Source organism: Candidozyma auris, chromosome 3 (genome assembly GCF_003013715.1).
Source record: "Candidozyma auris chromosome 3, complete sequence".
In the NCBI taxonomy this organism is placed as follows: domain Eukaryota; kingdom Fungi; phylum Ascomycota; class Pichiomycetes; order Serinales; family Metschnikowiaceae; genus Candidozyma; species Candidozyma auris.
In genome coordinates, this window is record NC_072814.1 from 1808556 (window position 1) to 1829666 (window position 21111).

General features: G+C 45.8%; 13 protein-coding genes and 1 non-coding gene across 14 annotated transcripts; 8 read left to right on the forward strand and 6 right to left on the reverse strand. All coding sequences in view use genetic code 12, as the record gives it.

The window, feature by feature from the left end:
* Window positions 1-5: 5 nt before the first annotated feature.
* Window positions 6-521, forward strand: CJI96_0003447 (mitochondrial 37S ribosomal protein mS41; the record flags this gene model as incomplete). Its single annotated transcript, XM_029032718.1, has 1 exon — window positions 6-521. The coding sequence occupies one exon, from the start codon at window positions 6-8 to the stop codon at window positions 519-521; it is 516 nt and encodes a 171-aa protein (XP_028893033.1).
* Window positions 522-1002: 481 nt separating this feature from the next.
* Window positions 1003-1656, forward strand: CYP5 (peptidylprolyl isomerase family protein CPR5; the record flags this gene model as incomplete). Its single annotated transcript, XM_029032717.2, has 1 exon — window positions 1003-1656. The coding sequence occupies one exon, from the start codon at window positions 1003-1005 to the stop codon at window positions 1654-1656; it is 654 nt and encodes a 217-aa protein (XP_028893032.1).
* Window positions 1657-1699: 43 nt separating this feature from the next.
* On the reverse strand, window positions 1700-2551 carry CJI96_0003449 (mediator complex subunit MED6; the record flags this gene model as incomplete). Its single annotated transcript, XM_029032716.2, has 1 exon — window positions 1700-2551. One exon carries the CDS (start codon window positions 2549-2551, stop codon window positions 1700-1702), a length of 852 nt encoding a protein of 283 aa, XP_028893031.1.
* A 938-nt stretch (window positions 2552-3489) lies between these two features.
* HNT2 (bis(5'-adenosyl)-triphosphatase) lies at window positions 3490-4035 on the reverse strand (the record flags this gene model as incomplete). Its single annotated transcript, XM_029032715.2, has 1 exon — window positions 3490-4035. The coding sequence occupies one exon, from the start codon at window positions 4033-4035 to the stop codon at window positions 3490-3492; it is 546 nt and encodes a 181-aa protein (XP_028893030.2).
* Window positions 4036-4230: 195 nt separating this feature from the next.
* On the reverse strand, window positions 4231-4821 carry TSA1B (Tsa1bp; the record flags this gene model as incomplete). Its single annotated transcript, XM_029032714.2, has 1 exon — window positions 4231-4821. The coding sequence occupies one exon, from the start codon at window positions 4819-4821 to the stop codon at window positions 4231-4233; it is 591 nt and encodes a 196-aa protein (XP_028893029.1).
* A 603-nt stretch (window positions 4822-5424) lies between these two features.
* Window positions 5425-6366, reverse strand: CJI96_0003452 (uncharacterized protein; the record flags this gene model as incomplete). The annotated part of the gene is made up of 1 exon (XM_029032713.2): window positions 5425-6366. One exon carries the CDS (start codon window positions 6364-6366, stop codon window positions 5425-5427), a length of 942 nt encoding a protein of 313 aa, XP_028893028.2.
* Window positions 6367-8301: 1935 nt separating this feature from the next.
* SEC18 (AAA family ATPase SEC18) lies at window positions 8302-10650 on the forward strand (the record flags this gene model as incomplete). Its single annotated transcript, XM_029032712.2, has 1 exon — window positions 8302-10650. One exon carries the CDS (start codon window positions 8302-8304, stop codon window positions 10648-10650), a length of 2349 nt encoding a protein of 782 aa, XP_028893027.2.
* Window positions 10651-11007: 357 nt separating this feature from the next.
* CJI96_0003454 (uncharacterized protein) lies at window positions 11008-12435 on the forward strand (the record flags this gene model as incomplete). The annotated part of the gene is made up of 1 exon (XM_029032711.2): window positions 11008-12435. The coding sequence occupies one exon, from the start codon at window positions 11008-11010 to the stop codon at window positions 12433-12435; it is 1428 nt and encodes a 475-aa protein (XP_028893026.2).
* Window positions 12436-12515: 80 nt separating this feature from the next.
* On the reverse strand, window positions 12516-12587 carry CJI96_0003455. Its single transcript has one exon. It is a non-coding gene; the product is annotated as a tRNA-Gly (tRNA).
* A 265-nt stretch (window positions 12588-12852) lies between these two features.
* Window positions 12853-13818, forward strand: CJI96_0003456 (aldo/keto reductase; the record flags this gene model as incomplete). The annotated part of the gene is made up of 1 exon (XM_029032710.2): window positions 12853-13818. One exon carries the CDS (start codon window positions 12853-12855, stop codon window positions 13816-13818), a length of 966 nt encoding a protein of 321 aa, XP_028893025.2.
* A 635-nt stretch (window positions 13819-14453) lies between these two features.
* On the forward strand, window positions 14454-16017 carry CJI96_0003457 (putative peptide hydrolase; the record flags this gene model as incomplete). Its single annotated transcript, XM_029032709.2, has 2 exons — window positions 14454-14480; window positions 14551-16017. 2 exons carry the CDS (start codon window positions 14454-14456, stop codon window positions 16015-16017), a joined length of 1494 nt encoding a protein of 497 aa, XP_028893024.2.
* A 441-nt stretch (window positions 16018-16458) lies between these two features.
* On the forward strand, window positions 16459-17403 carry CJI96_0003458 (mitochondrial 37S ribosomal protein mS35; the record flags this gene model as incomplete). Its single annotated transcript, XM_029032708.2, has 1 exon — window positions 16459-17403. The coding sequence occupies one exon, from the start codon at window positions 16459-16461 to the stop codon at window positions 17401-17403; it is 945 nt and encodes a 314-aa protein (XP_028893023.1).
* Window positions 17404-17679: 276 nt separating this feature from the next.
* On the forward strand, window positions 17680-19566 carry NGG1 (histone acetyltransferase NGG1; the record flags this gene model as incomplete). Its single annotated transcript, XM_029032707.2, has 1 exon — window positions 17680-19566. One exon carries the CDS (start codon window positions 17680-17682, stop codon window positions 19564-19566), a length of 1887 nt encoding a protein of 628 aa, XP_028893022.2.
* Window positions 19567-19601: 35 nt separating this feature from the next.
* On the reverse strand, window positions 19602-21023 carry MAS1 (mitochondrial processing peptidase; the record flags this gene model as incomplete). Its single annotated transcript, XM_029032706.2, has 1 exon — window positions 19602-21023. One exon carries the CDS (start codon window positions 21021-21023, stop codon window positions 19602-19604), a length of 1422 nt encoding a protein of 473 aa, XP_028893021.1.
* Between the last annotated feature and the right edge of the window lie 88 nt (window positions 21024-21111).

The window sequence follows — 21111 nt, forward strand, 5'->3', positions numbered from 1 at the left end:
CAACCATGTTTGCATTCACGGCATTAAGGGCCCTGGCTCGCCAAGTGCTCCCGGTGAGCCGGTCTGCTTTGCTCTGTAAGCCTGTTTCCTCAGCATTTCAAATGGCTCCTCAAAGATTGTTTTCGACAACTCCTACGCTCTTGAAGACAAATACCTCCACCAGAACAAAAGAGAATGTTCATGATTTAGAGACGTTTCTCAAGCTTATCGGTAGAGATACCATAGAACATTTGGACGCATTTGAAGGAGACTTGCAGAAATTTTTGAATACAACGTCGAAGCAGATGAAGAACATGGGCATTGATACCTCGCAAAGGCGATACTTACTAAGATGGAAGCACAAGTTTGTCAATGACTTGGAGCCCCTCAGAGAGCACAAGAGGGGCAAGAAGAAGAATGGTGGTGAAAGAAAGGCCAAGGCGGTTAAGGCAAAGAGAAGGTTGCAGCAGATGCAAGAAGAACGAGAGAAGTGGGCCACCCAAGAGAAGGAGGCTGAGGACAAGGGAGAGAGAGACTTCTGATGGACATCATTTGTAAATAGCAAGGTCAATTATCAAGGGAGAAGACTTGTAGGCAAAGAATTGGAGGTGATGTAGCGAATGGGGTTTCGAAGGGGCAGATGAACGGATTATAGTACGTTTGTATGTGACTTATAAGCCGCTTGTGATATTTTAGGATGCATTATTTTTATTTTAGTCTTCTATGTTGTAAGAATCCAACTCCGAAGAGGGTCTGGTTGAGCAGGGCACTATATGTACTAAAGTCGTGGCCCAGGCACAATAATAATAGAGTCATTTGTGTATGTCATAATTTGCTTGAATTCAAGGGCACTTATAATTCTTGATGGAATTGCCAAATTTGTTCTCCATGGCTTCATTGTGATGCCCTTGCCTGCAATGTTGCAACCTTTAGGTGGACCTGTCTATGGCGCGCCCATGCACGAGAGCCACGCATCAATTCTGAACAAGTTTCTTCTTCGAATCCGTCTTCTTCATTGCAAACATGATGAAAGCTTTCACTTTTGCAGCCATTATCGCAACTCTCTTTGCGTTTTTCAAGCTTGCTGTTGCTGGCTCTGGCGAATTGCCTGAAAACCCTCCAATCACTCACAAGGTGTACTTTGACATTGAGGAAGAGGGAAAACCAATTGGTAGGATCACCATTGGTTTGTTTGGCACGGTCGTTCCAAAAACAGTCGAGAACTTCAGACAGTTGGCCGTTTCCGATGACCCCAAGTTTGGCTACACCGGCTCCATCTTCCACCGTATCATTCCTAAGTTCATGCTCCAAGGTGGTGATTTTGAGACTGGCAAGGGCTTCGGTGGCAAGTCCATCTACGGTGGCAAATTCGACGACGAGAACTTCACCTTGAAGCACGACAGGCCGTACAGATTGTCCATGGCCAATGCTGGTCGTAACACTAACGGTTCCCAATTTTTCATCACAACCGTATTAACCCCATGGTTGAACGGTGCCCATGTGGTGTTCGGTGAAGTTCTCGACGGCAAGGATGTCGTTGACTATATGGAGAAGGTCAAGACAAGCTATGGTGACAGACCTGTCAAGGAATTGAAGATTGCAGCTGCTGGTGAGCTCGAGCTTACCAAGGATGAGGTTGCCCAAAAGGACGCTGCCATCAAGAAGGATGAGCTTTAGTAAATAGGTCTAATCATCGTCATCTTCTAATAATCGCCACCTTCTAATCATCGTCATCGTCATTTAAGTTCAACTTGAGCCCTAGTTGTTCCACGGTACTGCCTTTCCCATACAATGGGATATCATCCAAGTAGATGTTTTTGTCGTTATTGGCTGACGCCATTACCGAATTGAGTAGATTGTTGAAGGCTGTAGCCAGTACCTCACTATTAATGTTGGAGACATTACTCATGATGGAGCTCAGGCCCGGTTCTCCGTTCGAAGGCTGGGCTTGACTTGTCCCTGGTGTCAGATTCGGGAACAGAGGAGTAGCTGCTGGGTTAAGGCTTGGAATATTCGTTGTAGAGGGCATTGCCGAGGGTGGGTTTGTGGACACTTGCACAGATGCGTTTCCGCCGTTGCTGGCACTCTCCTTGTCAGATGGATATAGATGTCCACCTTCAGATATGCTGAACTTCGTCATTTTATTGAGCAAATCGATCGACTTTCGCATAGACAATACGCTAGATAGAAGCCTGGCGCTGAGAATGTCATATATCTTGGGCGCCTGGTACACGTTGGCACCAATGATGTAGTAGTCTTGCTCAGTTGTAGTGGTGGTGGGGTCTAGTCTGCGTTGTTTCCTGATAATCCAGAAATCAGGTTCCTTCACGTACGCTATCACAAACTCAATGCCCACCATTTCTGTGAGCTTCAGCTCAATATACTTTTGTGGGTGGATATGGGGAGGGATCTGTTGGAATTGAAACTGCATCCGTAATACCTGATTACTGGAAGTTCTATCGTAGAAGGGCGATTCGGCAAAGTAGTCGAGGACATTACCCGTGTGAAGACCGAATTGTTGAATCCATTCGGGAGATTTCCACTGGATCTCGTCGAGAGGTTCGGTGGACATGCTTATGAAGATTAAAAGGTGAGGACTGCTAAATTTGCAATAGAAGCGCGCCTATGGTAGTAGTATGCGAAACGGGGATGAATCGGTTGCAAAAAAACCGAGGATTGGAAATGGTGCTGAAAAATCGAAATCTCGTCAGTCAAGCAAGAAAATTTGAAATGGAGGAATGAAAGTGATATTATGTCATGTAAAGGGGTTAACTGTTGAGGCTAAGTGATTCAGGGTGATCAGTATGAAATTGTGGTAACGCTCACTTTTGAAGCACATTGGCTATAGAATGTTAGACCTTGCACTAACGTAGCTTACATTTGGAACTATGATGGGAAGTGCTATCCATCCAGGTCAGGTGTGAAAGGTCTTTAAAAGTGCAACGGACGCTAAAAGGGTGGTTCTCATATCTGGGATAGCCGGATGTTGCAATCCACGAAGCTCAGTCACAAGAAGAGTCTGTGAACAAGCTTTACTGATTTAATTTGTCTTTCAGATCCTTAAGTCTTGCAATTACTCCACATGCTGTTGATGGGGAACCCCACTGAACAATCAGAGAGATACTACTTATGCACAATGGAAACCTAGACACAATGTGGAAAACAATCAAGTCCTAGATTACCTTAGAGCCCTCCTTTCTTGCCGTGAAAGAAGCATTCTGATAACCTCTAACCTCTGGTGCAATGGCAGAATGGAAGAGCTCACCGCAGATCAAATGCGAGCAGTAGAATTGTACCACCAATTCACATTCAAATCAGCATCATTCAAAACTTGTAGACATCAAGGTATTGGAACTGAATAGCCAATCATTTAATCATGGTACATTCTCCCCATTCATGCTGAATGAATTTGCACTTGTTGCAACTACCTACAGAGCACTTCACAATCAAAGTCTACGTCAATTGCACCACATTTCTATACTCAAAAACAAATCCAGTGTCTAGTATTGTCTAATTCTCAGCAGCAACCTCAGCTTCGTACTTTTCAAGCTCCGCCCTCAAGAAGTCCGCCTCCTTGGCCATTTCCTCTGCGCTTCTAGGGCTCCTTGAGGCGTCGTCTGGGGCCTTGAACCCGCCTTCTTTCTGAAACACTTCCTTTCTAGCAAAAAAGTCCTCATATGCAGCAGCCAAGTCTGTCTTTTCCAATCTCTGGTATATCCCATCGCCGTACCCGTCAGTCTTGTACCTAGGAATCAAGTGAGTATGGAGATGGGGAACCGACTGGCCAGCTTCAGGCCCATCCTGGATGGCGATGTTGAGAGCGTCTGCTTTATACACTTTTCGTATGAGTCCCTGGATGAGCTGCAACGAGTTCATGTAGTCGGTGGACTCCGAGGGTGTCAAGTCGCCAAATCGAAGCACGCTAGTTCTGAGAGGCACCACAAGAACGTGGCCCGGCACCAAGGGTTTGATGTTGACTAAGGCATAGGTGTACTTGGACTTGAAGAAGACCTGGGACTCTACGGCAAACTGGTAGAAGAGCGTTTCCTTGGTCATTGAGTGAGTGGGGACTATAGTGGTTATGATCGGTATCGTAGGAAGTGAGCCGGTGCGACTAGTGAAAAACACCAGTAGGGGAACCAAAACTTTCTGCCTTTCGTTTGCAGCTTGTGCAATTGACTTTAAAATTACAATGCTACTTCACATGAATTTATCAAAGTGTATCAAGGTGTATTCAAGAATATATAAAGTTTATTTGTTGACCTTGCCGAAGTACTCCTTGGAGTTCTTCACGTCAGGCTTGATGGTCTCAGAACCCTCCTGCCAGTTGGCTGGGCACACCTCACCGTACTTCTCGGTAAACTGGAAGGCGTCAACCAATCTCAAGGACTCGTCCACGGATCTACCGACAGGCAAGTCGTTGATGGTGATCTGTCTCAAGACACCCTTAGGGTCAATCAAGAAGATACCTCTCAAGGCAACACCCTCCTCCTCAATCAACACACCGTAGTCTCTGGAGAGAGTGTGGTTGGTGTCGGCAAGCAATGGGATGTTGACAGGGCCCAAGCCACCGTCCTTTCTGGCGACATTGGTCCAGGCCAACAAGGAATACTCCGAATCAGTCGAGGCAAACAACACCTGGACGTCCTTGTCAGCGAACTTCTTGACGGCGTCGGAGTAGGCAATGATCTCGGTTGGACACACGAAGGTGAAGGCCAATGGGATGAAGGCCAAAAGCACCCACTTGCCCTTGTACTGCTCGAGGGAGACTTCCTCGAAAACACCGTCGACAACGGCGGTCTTCTTGAAAGATGGAGCTGGCTTCTGGATGATAGCGGTCATTATTAAATCTATGAGTCTATGAGGTGTAGTTGAGAAAAAAAGAATAAGATGGGCGACGTGGGCTGCGAAACGGTGTGGCTTTATATTCCTCGGGTGCGAATCTAGGCGTCCGCTTTCTTACTAACTTTGGACACGGGTAGGGCACCACGAAGGCCCTGCGTCTATGTGCAGGTCATTCACATCAGCAACCCACGAGTATTTTTGACGTCATGGGAGATTTTTTAAAATTAACCGCATAGCTGGGTTCTTCAAGGCTCTGCCATTATATTCATATAGCTTTCATCAATTTTCAGGGTGTGTGGGACCAAAAGTGGTCATATTCTTCTCGCGGCGCACTGGCGCCACACTTTCTACCGCGGGTGTGGAATCGCATCGAAGGGCGCTACTAGTGTGGTGGTTTTAGTCCGATCGGGATTGCATGTGCAAAGGATGCAGCCCCTAGACAAGAGATAGCAAACGATGAATTCTAGGGGTCTCGGAGCCGAGTTCGCAGACCACAAAGGGAATGCAAGCTTGGACTGACAATGTGGTATATCATTTATTACTAACTAAACTAATACCAAATTATTTGATTGATACTAAGGTGTGCACAGTAGAAGGATGTTATGGCATTTGAGCACCATCATGATCATCGTTGCACTGTGAGTCCACACCACCATAGGTGTTAAAATATATTTCGCCATGATCCATGTAATCACCCAATAACGCTTCATAGTTTGGTGTGTAACGCATATTGTCTATCCACCAAGATTTGGCTAGATCATGGTTGACATTATCAAAGTTGTACGATATCCAATCAGCTGGAAAAGTATTAGAACGTACATCGTTAGTACTGTTATTCTCAGCACTATTATAAGGCTCACCAGGCAGTGCTAATGCAATTCTTTGAGCCATTTCGTGGTTACTTAAGTGATCGGCTCCAACTGCAATGGTAGCAGTTCCATTCTCATATACCCACAAGAAATGATCTTTCAATTGTTCAAAAAGACTTGCATTGACGATGTTTTTATAAATTTCTCGTTTGATCAATACCACACCATTCATCCCACCGTCATCAAGGATGTTATATATCTCTTGTAACTCTTGGCTTCGTTTCTCTAAGTCATTGTCTAATAGACTTCTCAAATCATACATGAGTCCATGTTTAGTTGAAATTTTACTACCATCATCTATAGCTTTGTTGTATAACCCTAGAGCAAGGTTTCTCTTAGAAGAAATTGAACCACTATTTTCGTCATAATGTGCCAGTATGGCAGCCGCTGCAGCCCATACAGCACCTAACACCACGCCAGCAATCTGAACTCCACCTCCTGTTAAAACTGAAAGCCCCATCCATGCCGCTGTTGTGGCTACGAGTATACCTGTCCTTGGACTCACATTAAGCATTCTCCACTCTGCCCTTTTATGTAAATCTGGTGGTTGTATTCCATTTTTATCATAATTATTAGACATAGTTTTAGTTGAATCATCAATTCGCTGAAGTTGTTGTGTTGTTTTGTACTCAGATGCACTATCGCATAACGATAATGACGCTAACGTGGTCATAATTGTAAACGCATATGACTTAAATAATGTCATTTTAGAGTCTCAGTCCGCCTTACTTGCTCTATTGTTGATAAATAAGTTGTTGGTGATTGTTGTAAATTTATATTTCGGGCTTATGTCTGGGTGGGGGATTTGGCCATCACGCTCAGAGTTAGATAAACGGTGCGAGATTTTCCATCTACTGGAAATGATAGTGAGGTTGAGTATTAGACTTTCGAGTGTCTTAGAACGACAAATGTGGTCCCATAGTGATTTGGGAGAAGTAGCAAACTTTTGTGCTTCTGGTTCTGTCTTTTCTTTTGAAATGTGTCAGCTTCTTCATATATATTTGATAAGGACTCCATTTTAGTGTACTATTCATTTTTGTGATGTGTGCGGTGCCCGCTGTAGGTACATGGGTTTGGCTGCAAATGTCTCGCCACCTCTCTTATCCGGATATCGTATGGGAAAAGCAGCTTAATGAAATGGCCAGAGGACACCCAAACATGAGAATTGGAACAGATGTGGTCACCTGAACATTTTCAGCATTGATGAGTTGCCTTTAAAATTTGTGAATTCGCTCAGGAAGGGTAAATTTGCAGCGGTATTGGTCCGGGTAAGAGAGGTGCGAGTTCATAAGAAGCATTTGTAAAACTCAAGAGGCGACTTTACCAGATTAAGAGATGAAAGCATTCTTGATTTCACCTTCAACAAAGTCTTTGAGTGATTCACGCGAAATTGAGAACGCAGTCCTTAGAAATGGTGTGGCTGTGGCTTCAGAGAGTGATATCAGACCATCAACAGGAGGAGCACTGTAGATCAAACAAAGAAATCAAGGGAATTAAGAGTCTTGGAAACATTCCTACAATGTCAGCTTGCATCGCAAAGTAATCTTACAGTAGCACAGTGAACATGAAATATGCAATTGAGAACGCCAAAGCTCAATTTAAGTAACGCAAGAATCAAAACAAATACACGCAATGGATTTCTACGTACTTTATCTGTATAAGTAACAAAACTATAAGTGTGGTGACTTCCGGTGGAAGATGTTAAGATTGGTCGCTTGGCGGCAGCAGAACTATTTTGCACCCAGTTGCACAAATAAGTACATTCATGGCCCGAGTACCAAAATGAGAGCCGAGTATTTTTCTGACAGCTCTTTGAGCTTTCCAGAAGGATGCTTATCAATGAAGCTTTTTGCTTATACCCCAATCGGCCACTTATCAAATCACAGCATCTTCAAATGATACAAGACGCTTGTGGTAGTACTCAATGCCGGTAACAACTCCATCTTCTAATATTATCAAAAGCATTAATATTATTAGAATTGATAGTTGCACAAAAACTCTCTGTGTAATTGTCTGCTTGGATAGCAACCGTAGCGCTCTCAGGTGGAACCCCCAAAGTCCACTTAGTCATCCAATGGCTGCTCGAGATAGAACTTTTCTTGTGGGGCTCGAGAAGAAGTAATGACCTAGACCAAACAGAACAGGTAAAGGTTCCGGGTACCCATAGTGATTTGCGCACTTCAGTTTGCAGCCATTTCCTCCACCCGGCTTTTCAGTCTCCGTTGAGCAGCCACACAAACACGTAAATTGGGGGTTCAGATATAAAGAGCAACTCCCTGTAAACGAATACGTTTTTCATACATGCTTTTTGGCCTGTATATCGAATTGGTGAATGACTCTCGCTGGGGTCTTCATGGTGCATTCACATCTGCGAAACATAAAGCAATACATGCCACCAACACAACCAAAAATATCTCTTTCTCAAGGGCTACGATGAACTTTATATCTTCGGTCCACTCTACAATGATTCTCCCTTTTTACTACACGTCACAAAAGACACAGTTCCAGACTCGTTCCCGGATGCTGATTTTACTGCATAAGACTTCAGAGTGTGAACACATTGAACACAGTATAAGGACCTCAATTATCAACCTGCTGATTACCACCCATGATGGAAAAATTAGGTTTTCACAAGGTTTCGAATAACCCTGGCCCGGGAAATCCGGTGATTCATCACAATCAGCCCCCGCATCATCAACCGAAAGTCGTACCTTTCAATAGAATGATGTTGAAAGTTGACAATGCTCCAGGCAACAATGTCGCCTTGGCCAACTTGATTGCCTTGAACCCAAAGGACGTTCCTCAAGCTTCAGACGGACAACACGTTTTGTTGGACAGAACTTTCGTTTACAGCATACAAAAGACCCCAGATCAACCCCAGGGCACTGTCGGGTTAGCTGGACACGTGAGAAGATGGTGCAAGACATCCTTAGGGCAGCCTGTTCTGATCGAATCATTTAACCTCTTTGAGCAGCCAGGAGATAATACTCATTATCTTGGAGAGGTTGATTTGGTCATCGACTTTCTTAGTTCTTCAAAGGCTAGAGACGTGCACTTGAGCGAAGAGAAGCTTGCTGAGGTGTTCAAAGCCAAGTTTGAGAATCAGATTTTGCAACCATCCCAGCCGGTGGTAATGGACTTTGAAGGTTTTATTTTCATTGCTTATGTTCACGGCGTTCAGGTGATTGACTTGGCTCAATTGGGTTCCTCAGAAAGAACAATGTCCGAGGACTTAGGCACTAAGGGTATTTTGATCAAAAGCACCAACATCAATTTTTTCGGTGCCGAAAACACAAGGATCAAATTGATCAAGAAAAGAGGAGCCAAGACTTCGTTGGCAAACAAGCCTCGTGCCAACCCTATTATCAATCCTGACTTCAAGTTAGAAAACATGGGAATTGGTGGTTTGGATACCGAATTCCAGCAAATCTTCCGTAGGGCTTTCGCCTCACGTATCATCTCACCAGACCTTGTGGAGAACTTGGGTTTGCGCCACGTAAAGGGCCTTTTGCTTTACGGTCCACCCGGTACTGGTAAGACGTTGATCGCTCGCCAGATCGGAAAAATGTTGAACGTTAAGGAACCCAAGATTGTCAATGGTCCAGAAATGCTCCTGAAATATGTTGGTTCCTCAGAAGAAAACATCAGAAACTTGTTCAAGGAAGCAGAACAGGAGTACAAGCTCAAGGGTGAGTCTTCCCAATTGCACATCATTATTTTTGACGAGTTGGATTCTGTATTCAAACAAAGAGGCAGTCGTGGTGATGGCACTGGTGTGGGCGACAATGTGGTCAATCAGCTTTTGGCTAAGATGGACGGTGTGGACCAATTGAATAATATATTGATTATTGGTATGACAAATCGATTGGACTTGATCGATAACGCTCTTTTACGTCCTGGTCGTTTTGAGATCCAAATTGAGATCTCGTTGCCCGATGAGAAGGGACGTAAAGACATCTTGTTGATTCACACCAAAAAAATGAAGGACAATGACTTACTCGGAGATGATGTCGACTTTGACGAATTGGCCAGCTTGACCAAGAACTTCACCGGTGCTGAATTGGAAGGGTTGGTTAACTCTGCTTCATCTTTCGCCATAAATCAGTACACTAAGAGTGAGAATATCGCCAAAGTTGACCAGAACATTGCCAAGATGAAATTGACACGGAACGAGTTTTTGCTTGCTCTCAACGAAGTCAAGCCCGCGTTTGGTGTGAATGAAGAAGACTTGAACTTGAATTTCCCTTACGGTGTCATTGAGTACAACAGACGTATCCACTCTATTTTCGAAAGATTAACGTCTTATATTGAAGAAGTCAAGAATTCTGATTCTGAGAGACTTATTAGTGTGTTATTGCACGGCGAGCCTGGCGTTGGTAAGACAGCAATTGCGTCGATGATAGCGCTACAATCCGAGTTCCCATATATCAAGATGCTCAGCGCTGAAAACTTGGTTGGCATGTCGGAGGCGATGAAGATTGCAACCATTGACAACACGTTTAGAGACATTTACAAATCACCACTCAACGTTTTGGTTATAGACAAGATTGAGACGTTGATCAACTACGTTCCCATTGGCCCACGTTTCTCCAATGAGATTTTACAGATGTTGATTGTAAACTTGAACAAAAAGCCACCGGGAGGACGCAGATTGCTCATCATAGGTACAACATCGCAGTACTCCGTGTTGAAGCACATGACCTTGGCTGAAAACTTCACCAAGACGATTGAGGTTAAGAAAATCACGGAAATCTCGGAGGTGAAAGCTGTGTTCGACGAAATGAACTTTATGCTGCCCGGAGAAAGAGAGCAAGTGCTTGAACAATTGAGTCGTTACGGGGACGGCAAGTTGGACATTGGAATCAAGACCTTGATACAGGTGATGAACAACTGCAAGTACCTCAAGGCCGATGTCAACTTGGCCGTAGAAAACATTCTCGAAGCACAGCTCCAATGAACGTGTGAGATTGTGGGGTGCGATCCTGTGTCGCTAAGATGCGGCTAGGACGACTGGATCTCGGGATCTATGGCACAAGTCCGAGAAGGGATCCCATAGGGGGCCAGCGATATTGGAACTAGTTTTATTTAGTCAGTGATACAAATCATAACGAGTTGGCCAAAATGTAGAATTTGGGCATCTTGAATTCTTGCCCGTCGCAGGGACACTTTTTGCCATATTTGCCGATGCGTTGCTATGGAAACCATCGATCTACCCTGCAAGAACCCTCTGATCCAAGCAATTGAGAGTATATAAACAGGGCGAAATCCCCTCAAATCCATAAGTACTCATTTTTTTTTCTCCCTTGTCGTTTCCATGTCGATGCTCTCAGGTCACTCCATCTTCGATTGTAGCGCTGGCCCTGGTACCGGGTTCGGCGTTTACTCTGACACTGACAGGGACAGCCTAAGCATTCCTTCTTCCCAAACCTTATTAACATACCCAATGGCCTTGGGTTCCATCCCCTGGTATTCAGGTAGTTCGAGTTCTCCTCATCAGGTGTTCAACGCTACTCTTCTTCAGCCACCCACGGAGCCGTTCAGGCACGATTACGGAGACAGCTCATTCGACAGCTCAATCATTGGCCACTTCCTTTCTGAGTGTACGTGTCAAGTGCTGTTGAGCACGGCAGCGTACCAGAAGAAGGCGTCGCAAGCAAGGATAGATGATGAAGCGCCACCAGCCGAGAATCGAGGGCTCAAGGAGAGGTGTATGAGACCTGTAGCAGCCTTGGACAAGCTGGACGAGAGATTGATTAGAAGGAAGAAGCCGAGTAAGAATGCAAGTTTCCATGACGAGACAGTCTCATCGACATCGCCGAGCACCACCTTGAAAACGACAACGACCACTGCTTCCACCGAAGCTAAGACAGACAAAAAGGCATCCCACCAAGTGTTGTCACCCCAAAGGCAAACCTTGCCAATGGCTGCTCGCCAGAGCCCACCAAAGAAGTGCCTCTCACTGTCAAGTTCCAATCCAAGCGATGTAGAGTGTCAGCAGCACCTGAGAAATAATCCGCCTTTGGAACTTTTAGCCAGAATTCTGGACATTGCCAATGAGAAGAAGAATGCCAAGAAGACACGCATTCTACGTAACCTCCGCTATCCTAGGGTTGGAGGAAAAAAAAATTGTATCGCCAAGGTCATTGGATCTGTTCGGGAGGGGAATACCTACAAGTTTCAAGTCAGGTTTGCTAAGTGTCGAGCCTTCTACCAAATTTACTGCATCAGTGAAGAAGCCAGGGAGTACAGATTGCCCATCTTCAGGAACCTTCGGACGATGCTGCAAATGATGAAGTGTAAAGAGTACAGAGCAGAGAATCCAATTGAGGACGATTCCGAAGTGACCGTGATAGAAGGGAAAGACTATTACTCAGTTCTCTTGCAACGCTTTGAGTCTCGTCTTACGCTTCAGCAATTGGCGATTTTGCTAGGGTTGCAATGTTATAGCGTCCACTTGACGCGCCACATTGAAGAGGTCGTTGTTCAAATGTTCCACCAACTTCACGAGCTTGAAATAACATCAGAGGCCAGATGGTGCAAGCTTGACAGGGCTCTCCGCCAACAGATGATATCACGGGTGCACAAGTTTTCTCAATATTACTTTCCTACTATCAGTAAGGATATGCTCGAGATTATCATGCGAAGGGCATCTTACGCGAAAGCTCAACTCAAGTTGAAGACTGATAGATTGAGGCGGAAAAGTCGGTACAAAGTAGTGGAGACTCTGAACGGGGATATTTGAATAGAAAAATCGGAGCATTAATGATTTGAATGTGTTTTAGCTTAAGAAGGCATAATGAAATCTCTAGAACAAAAAAAAGTTGAGTGGTACGGGAATCGAACCCATGTCTGCTGCTTGGAAGGCAGCAATGCTAACCATTACACCAACCACCCAAGTGTGCAAAACTTTGTTGTGCATAGAAACAAATTCCACGAACTGATATTGTATGCACAATTGGCAGTCTCACACTCATCTTCAAATCATTAGATTCAGGGGATCCTCAGGAAAATATTAAAAAAATATGTAGTCAATTTTTGACAGAAAAAATGCCTAATTTGGTTACGATGAGCCACTGTTTTCCGCTACCTTGATTTATAGTGTGGCCCTTATCTCTGTCTATCAACGCGGAATCAAGAGCCACATACCACTTCGAAGATAATGACAAAATCCTTACAACTAAACATTCCTGGGCCAAAGCTCACTACAAAATCGGGGAATTCTGTTAGAATTGGTACTGGAGCAGGCACAAAATGGCAGCACCTCAAGAAAGGCAGAGAGGAAGGTTTGAAGAAAACCATCTTGACGCAATTGGTAGACAGCCTTGTCGAGGCAATCCACAATGGTTTCAGACACATTGATACTGCTGAGATATACACCACTCACCCTGAAGTGGCTGCTGCGATTGCAAAAAGTGGGGTGCCTCGAGAGGATTTATTTGTCACCACTAAGTACAATCCTGGTATCGAACCACAACCGGCTGTTTTCCCGAGCGCCACCGAGTGGATTGATGCAGCGCTCAAGGACTTGGGAATTGAGTATCTTGATGCAGTTTTGATCCATTTCCCGTTCTTCGATCCCAAGTTCGCCAATGGACAGACCCTTGAATCAGTTTGGCGTGATTTTATTGCAGCGAAAAAAGCAGGCAAAGTGCGCTACATTGGTGTCTCGAATTCTGCGGTGGAGCACATAGAGTCGTTGATTAATGTTGCAGCAGGAGATCCCGACGGATATCCACAGATCAATCAGATCGAGTTTCACCCATACTTGCAAAACCAAAGCCCCAACATCTTGAAGTACTGCCATGAGAACAACATCTTGGTCGAGGCTTATGGTCCGTTGTCACCGCTCTTCAGGATCGTCAAGGATGGGAAGAATGTGGAGGATCACCCACTCAAGAGCATTTTGCCCGACCTTTCAGAGAAATACCAGCGTACCGAAGCACAAATCTTGTTAAGATACACCTTGCAGAAAGGTAACCTCCCCATCACTACGTCGTCGAAACCTGAACGGCAAAAAGAGGCGTTGGCGGTGTACGAGTTCGCCCTCGAGGATGGAGACGTGGCCTTGATAGACAAGGTAGGCTCTGAGTTCGAGTTTAGAGGATTCATGGTTCAGTTTTATTAGAAATCCCGGCAACTAGATATCTTTTAGAAGCATACAAATGAAAATATAACAATGCGTCGTCTTTTTGTCTAGAAAAGAATCGACATTGTACAACGTAGTTTATGTGAGTCTTCCTTTAATGGCTGCAAAATGGGAACTGCGGAGCGCAGCAACCCAATCAGGCTAGTAAATTTACAGGCAATTGATTCAAAATCAACATATCCAGATTTCTCAGATCAACAGCAACCAATCGGTACCAAATTTGCCTACTCAATTGGCCATTTTACGTTTGTGACCGTTAGTAATCCTTTGCTACAGTGCGAAGCCATTTCTCAGCCGTATGAGTAGACCCGTCCAGTGGACTAGGCTCCGTCTAAAATCACCAACATGCCCTCAAACTATAGCAGTAGCAAGCCATGGTTACAAGCTCAGGTGAGCAAACTAAAAGCACCCCAAAACAAACTGGTTTTGTGGAGCTCTTGAAATAGCTAGCCAGAGCTCCACGTGACTCTTGAGGCCGGCACTCCGTCAGCCAGGAGCAGGGCAATTGATCCCCAGTTGCTCGACCCCCATAGAGTGCTTGCTGTATAAAGAACCCGGTCAATTGGCCATCTTTCCACTCAAGCACTGTTTTTTTCCATCGTTTTCATCTTCTAATGTGTGGCAGATTTGCTCTTGGTATCGTATGTACTGGAAATATACTCACGCTGCGCTTTTTGCACCCATTTTCCAAAACCGACTAACACTCTCCAGGCAATTGACCAGCTTCCTCAGAAGCTCAACGAGACCGTGCTCAACCCCGGCTCCAAAAACCAATTGGCCAAAAAATCAGCCAATCACTACACTACAACCACCAGCGCAGGCCCCGACGGGGAGGAGCACGATGTGGCTATCGACTTGGTCTCATTGGACTTTGAAGGCAACTTCAACATCCCTCCTACCACCAAAGCAGTGATCATTTACTTGAACAAGACAGACGATGGAAATTCCTTCGACTATGTCTTGGAGCCTCTGAGCTTTGGGCTTGTTCCCAATTTTGAAAAACCCAAGGACCCCACGCCAGTGAAGAGAGGGGACAAGCACGGCCCACAGTACTCAAAAGAGCTCCAAAGCGAGCAGCTGAAGAGATTCAATTACCGCAAAGAAACCATTGGCAACAACAAGTCGGTGTGGACAGAGCCTCGGAAGAATCTGCGGTGCGTGGTGCCGATCCAGGGCTATTTCGAGTGGCAAAAGACGAAAAAGGACAAGCCGGCGTACTTTGTCACGTCAAAGGAGAGACCTCTTCTCTTTCTTGCTGGACTTTACGCCCACAACACCAATTATAACGACACTGAGATCGTGAAGGACGGCGACAAGTACCTTTCGTCATTCTCCATTGTCACGGGCCCAGCTGAGGGTGAAGGTTCTAACGACTTGCTGTGGCTCCACGAGAGAAAGCCCATTTTGCTTGAGCCCAACTCGAAGGAATGGTTTGACTGGCTCACGCCTAACCACGAGTGGGATCCAAAGCTTTTGGAGACATCGTTGAACCACACCAACAACAAGGCCTATGATGTGATCACCAGCTACGAAGTCGACAAGTCCATTGGCAATCCTGGTGTGAAGGGACCAGAAATTTTGAAGCCCGTAAAGAAGAGCCAGAAGGGAATCGGCTCGTTCTTCAAGGCTGGCGAGAAGAAGACGAAGGAGGAGCCAAAAGAGGAGCCAAAAGAGGAGCCAAAAGAGGAGCCAGAGGAGGAGCCAGAGGAGGAGCCAAAGGAGGAACCAAAGGAGGAACCAAAGGATGAAGATGATGGGGACGAGGAAGAGTTCAAGGTTGAGGATTTGGACGACGACGGGGTCCCTGAGGATGGAGTGAAGGATGTGGATGACGTCGAAGATGATGGAGCCTACGAGGAAGATGCCGGCGAGGAGGTTGGCGAAGAAGAAGAAGAAGATGACTTCGAGGAAGAGAACGATGAGGATGTACCTGACGTCAAAGAAGAAGTCGAAGAGATTGAGGAAGACGAAGAAGACGGCGGCGATGAACCAGGCAATGTGGAGGTTGTTGAGGACGAGAACCCTGGAGAGGACGAGGTTGGAGAAGATGATCTCGACGACGAGGACGTCAAAGCCGAGGCTGAGGAGCTTGGTGTTGAGGAAGAAGAAGAGCCACCTGCTGGGTCCAAGCGTAGTAAGAGCAAGGCTGGTAACCAGCCTAAGCGTGGTAAGCGTTGATGTGAATTTCTTTATGTATTATGGACACTATATAAGTTTGACAATGCCATGAAGTTTGGATGCCATGAAGTGTGAATGCCATCAAGTTTTGATATGAAGCTTGAAACTAGCAAGAAAGATATGAAGAACTTTTGGCTTATTCGAATCCGTAATATACGTGTAGAAGTAATTTAGGTAGGCAGTTTGGCTTCTTTCATTCTGGTAGATACTTTGACATTTATAGTGAACACTTTTTCCCCTATCCATATTCACAAAAAGTCTCATTAATCTTAGAAATTATTGAGATAAAATCTTTCATCAAATTTTGTCTACTTCACTGTCAATTTACCGACTGCTTTAGCTCCCTCTATTTTGCAGCCATTTCTTTGTAGTGTCGCGCACAGAAATATTTTCTCCAGTACTACTTCTTCAACTACACCTCTCAAGATCCCAGCCTTTGCCATGATATCACGAGCTTCGCACTGGCTGAGCAGAGCAGCTAGACTTCAGGCTGTAAGGTTAAAGTCGGGCTCCAGCGTGCCGCAAAAGGCCGAATCGCTGGAAGACTTGCTCTACCTCAATCCTCACAAGTGGGAGGGACTCCCAGCAGACCGTATTTTCGAGTTACACAGGCTTCGGAAGACTAAGTTAGGCGAGAAGTATGCGCCCACTGACAGTGAAAGACTGGCAGTTTTGAAGACGTTTGCTCTGTTGAAGGGCAAAGTGAGACCCCAGTTGGAGTATGTGTACGAAGTAGATCACTTCAAGGAAAGATTATTGAACAACGTGGTGAGGCCGCCTGTTCCACAGCAAGCTAACAGAGACGTGCGTCCTAGTGGCGAAGAGCCCCATTTGCGCCGTAAATTTGAGCAGCTTCATGCCATCAGCGCCCATGAGATGCCCCTCTTGGCTAAGTACCGCCAGGAATATAAGCCACGGGCAGCACTGGAAACGCCGCTTCAATTGAAGTTCTTCACAGATTTGTCCGACGATATGCTGTCTCCTGAAAATAGAAAGGTGGCGTTGAATGTGGCGCTTGAAGACTTGGGGCTCAGCGAGAAGCAGGCCCACAAGTTCAAAGTTTTGGCTGGCAACAAGTTCAACCATAAGAACAACGTGTTTCACATGAAAACTGCCCGCTATGGCGTGGCTACGCAAAATGCCAAATGGCTAGTAGAGACATTTAACAAGCTTTTGGCTGAGAGCAAGGACTTGTCGAAGGAACTGCTCGAAGATATCCCAGTGAACACACATCACTGCCCACCCAGAAAGTCACAACCACAGTTTCCTGAGGAGTGGAAAAGACCTCAGGACGCTCCCGTGGAGAAGAACCGTATCCTGAGCAAGGTGATCGACATGGTGATTGCCCAAAAGGATCAGGAATATCTCAAAGAGCTCACCCCATAAACTTGTACATAATTTAACAGGAAATGAAAACAGACAGAATAACTTTGACGTTCTAAATCTTTTCTTGCTTCGTATGAATTGATGATTAATCGTATGGAATATTTTGCAACCTCTCCCTCTTTTTCAGATCTTGCACCCGTGCACCACATATGTTTCCTCCCATACATTCAGATAACTGTATCAGAGAACGGATCCATCAACATTAACTAATTTGAGATATCAGCGACTCGAAGTCAAGCATAGCAAATTCCCAATTTATATTCAGCCAAAAGCGTCATGCATACGGCTTCCACGACGCTAGACGATATAATAGATGAGCTCAGGCTCAAGTACGACTCGTCAGTAGGGCTCCTAGATGGGAAAGCTATACGAGAAATTCCAAACCTTAATACCCTTTATAACTTCGGTAAGCTTCTTGGAAATCTTGAGAAGAACCTCAAGGAGGCTGAAGAGAAGGATAAGAAACTTCTTGGAAAAGTTGAAACCAGGCTTCTGGAGGTTCAGAAGTTACAGGAGGAAAGGAAGAGAGATCACGAGGAAAACGAAGCCGAGGAGGAAAGCATCCCGTTAGCAAAGCGTCGGAAGGTCGACAATGAGGCAAAACTGAAGTCAGAGGACGAAGGGGATCGCGAAGGCCAGGAACGGGCAAGTAAAGAGGATGATGAAGATGAAGAAAAGGAGCTTCACGATGCGCAGGATGCATTCGATGGAGAAGCAAACGAGGGCAGCAAAAAAGTTGCTGTTTCTCCAGGTAAACATGCTGAAGATGGTGAGGACGCTGAGCGTGTGAATTCCAAGGACGATCCAGTTCCGCCTGAACAAACAGGCTCATACACCCACGAAAACGATACACGACTCAAAAACCCGAAATCAGAATTTTTGCCGTCCCAGACGCTCTCTCAGGATGCAATTGCAGAGTTAGGATTGTTTTCTGAAGATAATAATGGCCTAGAGACCCAGGGCGCAGAGTATCTTAAAAAGAAGTACGGTGTGGCTTCATACCCAGAAAATGACCTTAAAGACTTGCTAGCGGGAGAAATTCCAAACGTCGATTTTTCTAAACATAAGCCGCCTTCTAACCAGGTCCAGTTCACTACCTACCAGTCGTACATTGAATCTTTCTTCCGTCCGTTCTCCAATGACGATATTCGCTTTGCAAACGAAAAGTACGTGCTACCGCCGGGATTCGAGAAAGGTGACTACGATCCCGCTACAAGTCCGTACTTGATTCCAAAGCTCGGGCCCTTCTATGCGGATGTGTGGGCCGAAGAAGATGCCGCGTTGCGGTCGAAGTTGAGCTCTCCTGCTCCACAAAGACCACCTATCGAATCGTACAAGCCCAAAGGCACTCATGATGAAGTTAATGATGAAAAATTACTCACAGAAGACGTTTCTGTTGGCCCCCTTCTGAGCAGATTGCTCTCTGCCATCCTAAGTATACACGAAGCAAAGGACGCCGAAAAGGATGATGGGGATGCTGACTCAAGCGCGATAAAGGATGAAGATTCCCGCTCCGAGGCTAACATGCCTCTTGACGATGACGTGGCTACACAGCTCGATAGTGATGCCTACAGAGTGACCAGCGAGGTGAATGATTTTTACTCGATGGAGGAGAGACTCAAACGAGAGCTCAAGTACATTGGTATTTTTATGAATTTGCCTGCCAAAGGCGAAAGGGGAAGACGGGGTGGTAGTATCATCGATAACGACGAATGGCTTCTTCATAAGGAAGATGACGAAGTCAGTGCTGAGATGCGTGTTCTTCAGGAAGAACTCAAGGGCGCCGTCGTACGCAACAGACAGAGAAAGAAAATTCTCGTTCCAATTATCGAAGAGCAACTTGCCTACCAAGAATATTGTACTATATTAGAGGACTTGGACAATCAAGTCAACACAGCTTACACAAAGAGACTCAAGGCGAAGAGCAGGAAGAAGAAGACTCCAGAGGCCACTGTTAATGCTGCACAACAGCAAGCCGCCAATAGTGGCTTGAGGGCACTCCTCGAGAAGAGACGCCGCTGGATCGAGAATATTGGTCGTCTATTCAAGCCTCCACATCTCATGAAGAGAATTCCTAGCGCGTCCATCTTTAAGGACCAGGTACACTCTGATGATGAAGAGGGAGAGGCTGAGGTTGACGTTGTCAACGAGGAGGAGACGTAAACAATACATATATACATGCATTATGTCTATAGAATCTACCAGCTCATACCCTTGCTCAATTCCTCATGTGAGGGCAACGTTTTACAGTTGCCCAATGCGCAAATAGAAATAGGCTTATCTTTGAGTCTCCAGTTTGCCCAGTCAATGACATCTTGTCTCGTAACCGACTCAATTCTCTCGAAGACATCCTCGGGCAGTAATCTGTAGCCCGTGTTGACCAATTGTCTTCCGATATCTTCGGCAATAGCAGTACTGTCATCGAGCGCTAGCACCAAGGATGCTTTGAGTTGTGCTTTGGAGCGTTCCACCTCCTCTTCAGTGACATTGCCACTCTTTAAGCGTGCCCATTCTTTTAAAACGGCATTGGTAAAGAAAGACAAGTCAGTGTTGCTGTCTGCGGTGAAGTAAACGCCCATTAAGCCAGTGTCGGCGTAAGAGGTAGTGTAGGCCATGAAGGCATTAACCATTGGTTGGTTGTTGGGGCCGCCCATTGCGGCAGTGACAGTCAAAGGAGATGGCGAGTCGGAACCAATGCCGATGGATCTGTCCCACGAGCCAATGAGGCCATTGGCGACAGACGACGTGAAAAAGTCTGGAGCTGACCACGAAACGCCCTCCACAGCCAATGCCACATGTGTTACAGGCAAGGAGTCATCCTGGATAAGTCTCTCTGCCCCATAGAAAATGGGCATGTCGTCCCCATGCTGCTTGAAAGGAACAGGGCTTTTCTCGATATGCCCAAAGTACTTCTTGGCTATCTCCACAAGCTTGTCGTGATCAACGCAGCCTGCACCTATGAGGGCCATTCTGTCGCCTTTGTAGTTTGTCCTGATATAATTGACCAAATCGTCTCTGTTGATGGTCTTTATCTTCTCCCTTGGGCCCAAGATGGTTCTGCCTAGGTCTTGCTTGCGGAAGGTTATCTCGTGTAAATGGTCAAACACCACTTCGTCAAACATCTTATCGACCTCGTCGCTCTCCTGTAAGATGACAGCCCTTTCTCGTTCTATAGCTTTGGTCTCTAGCTTCAGCTTCGTCAACAAGTCGCTCAAGATGTCCACGTTCTGCTCCAAGTCCTTGGCAAGACACCGCGTGTAATACACTGTGTTCTCTCTGGACGTATAAGCGTTGATCTGAGAGCCCAAATCCTCGATCTCGAGCTCCAAGCTGTACTGGGACCGCTTTTGTGTCCCCTTGAAGGCCAAGTGCTCGAGGAAATGTGCTGTACCGCTGCTCACGGGATTATCTGCTCTGGAGCCAGCGTTAATCCACATGCCAACCGTTGCCGTTTTAGTTCCAGGCATAGACTCACTTGCCACCGTGAGACCATTGGGTAAAACTGTAGTTTTGTAAGAAGGTGGCGGTGGGGTTCTGGCGGCCGCTGAAGTTGTAGTGGACGTTGCGGCTGAAGCCAACGAGCGGGAATGTAGTGGTTTTCTTAGGATTTGGCGAAGCATAGGTTGCAAAAGAGCTGGTACTAGAGATGAATAATGAAGGTTTAGATATAAGCACTTGAGTGGTGCACAGGTGCAGGTGTGGATGGTT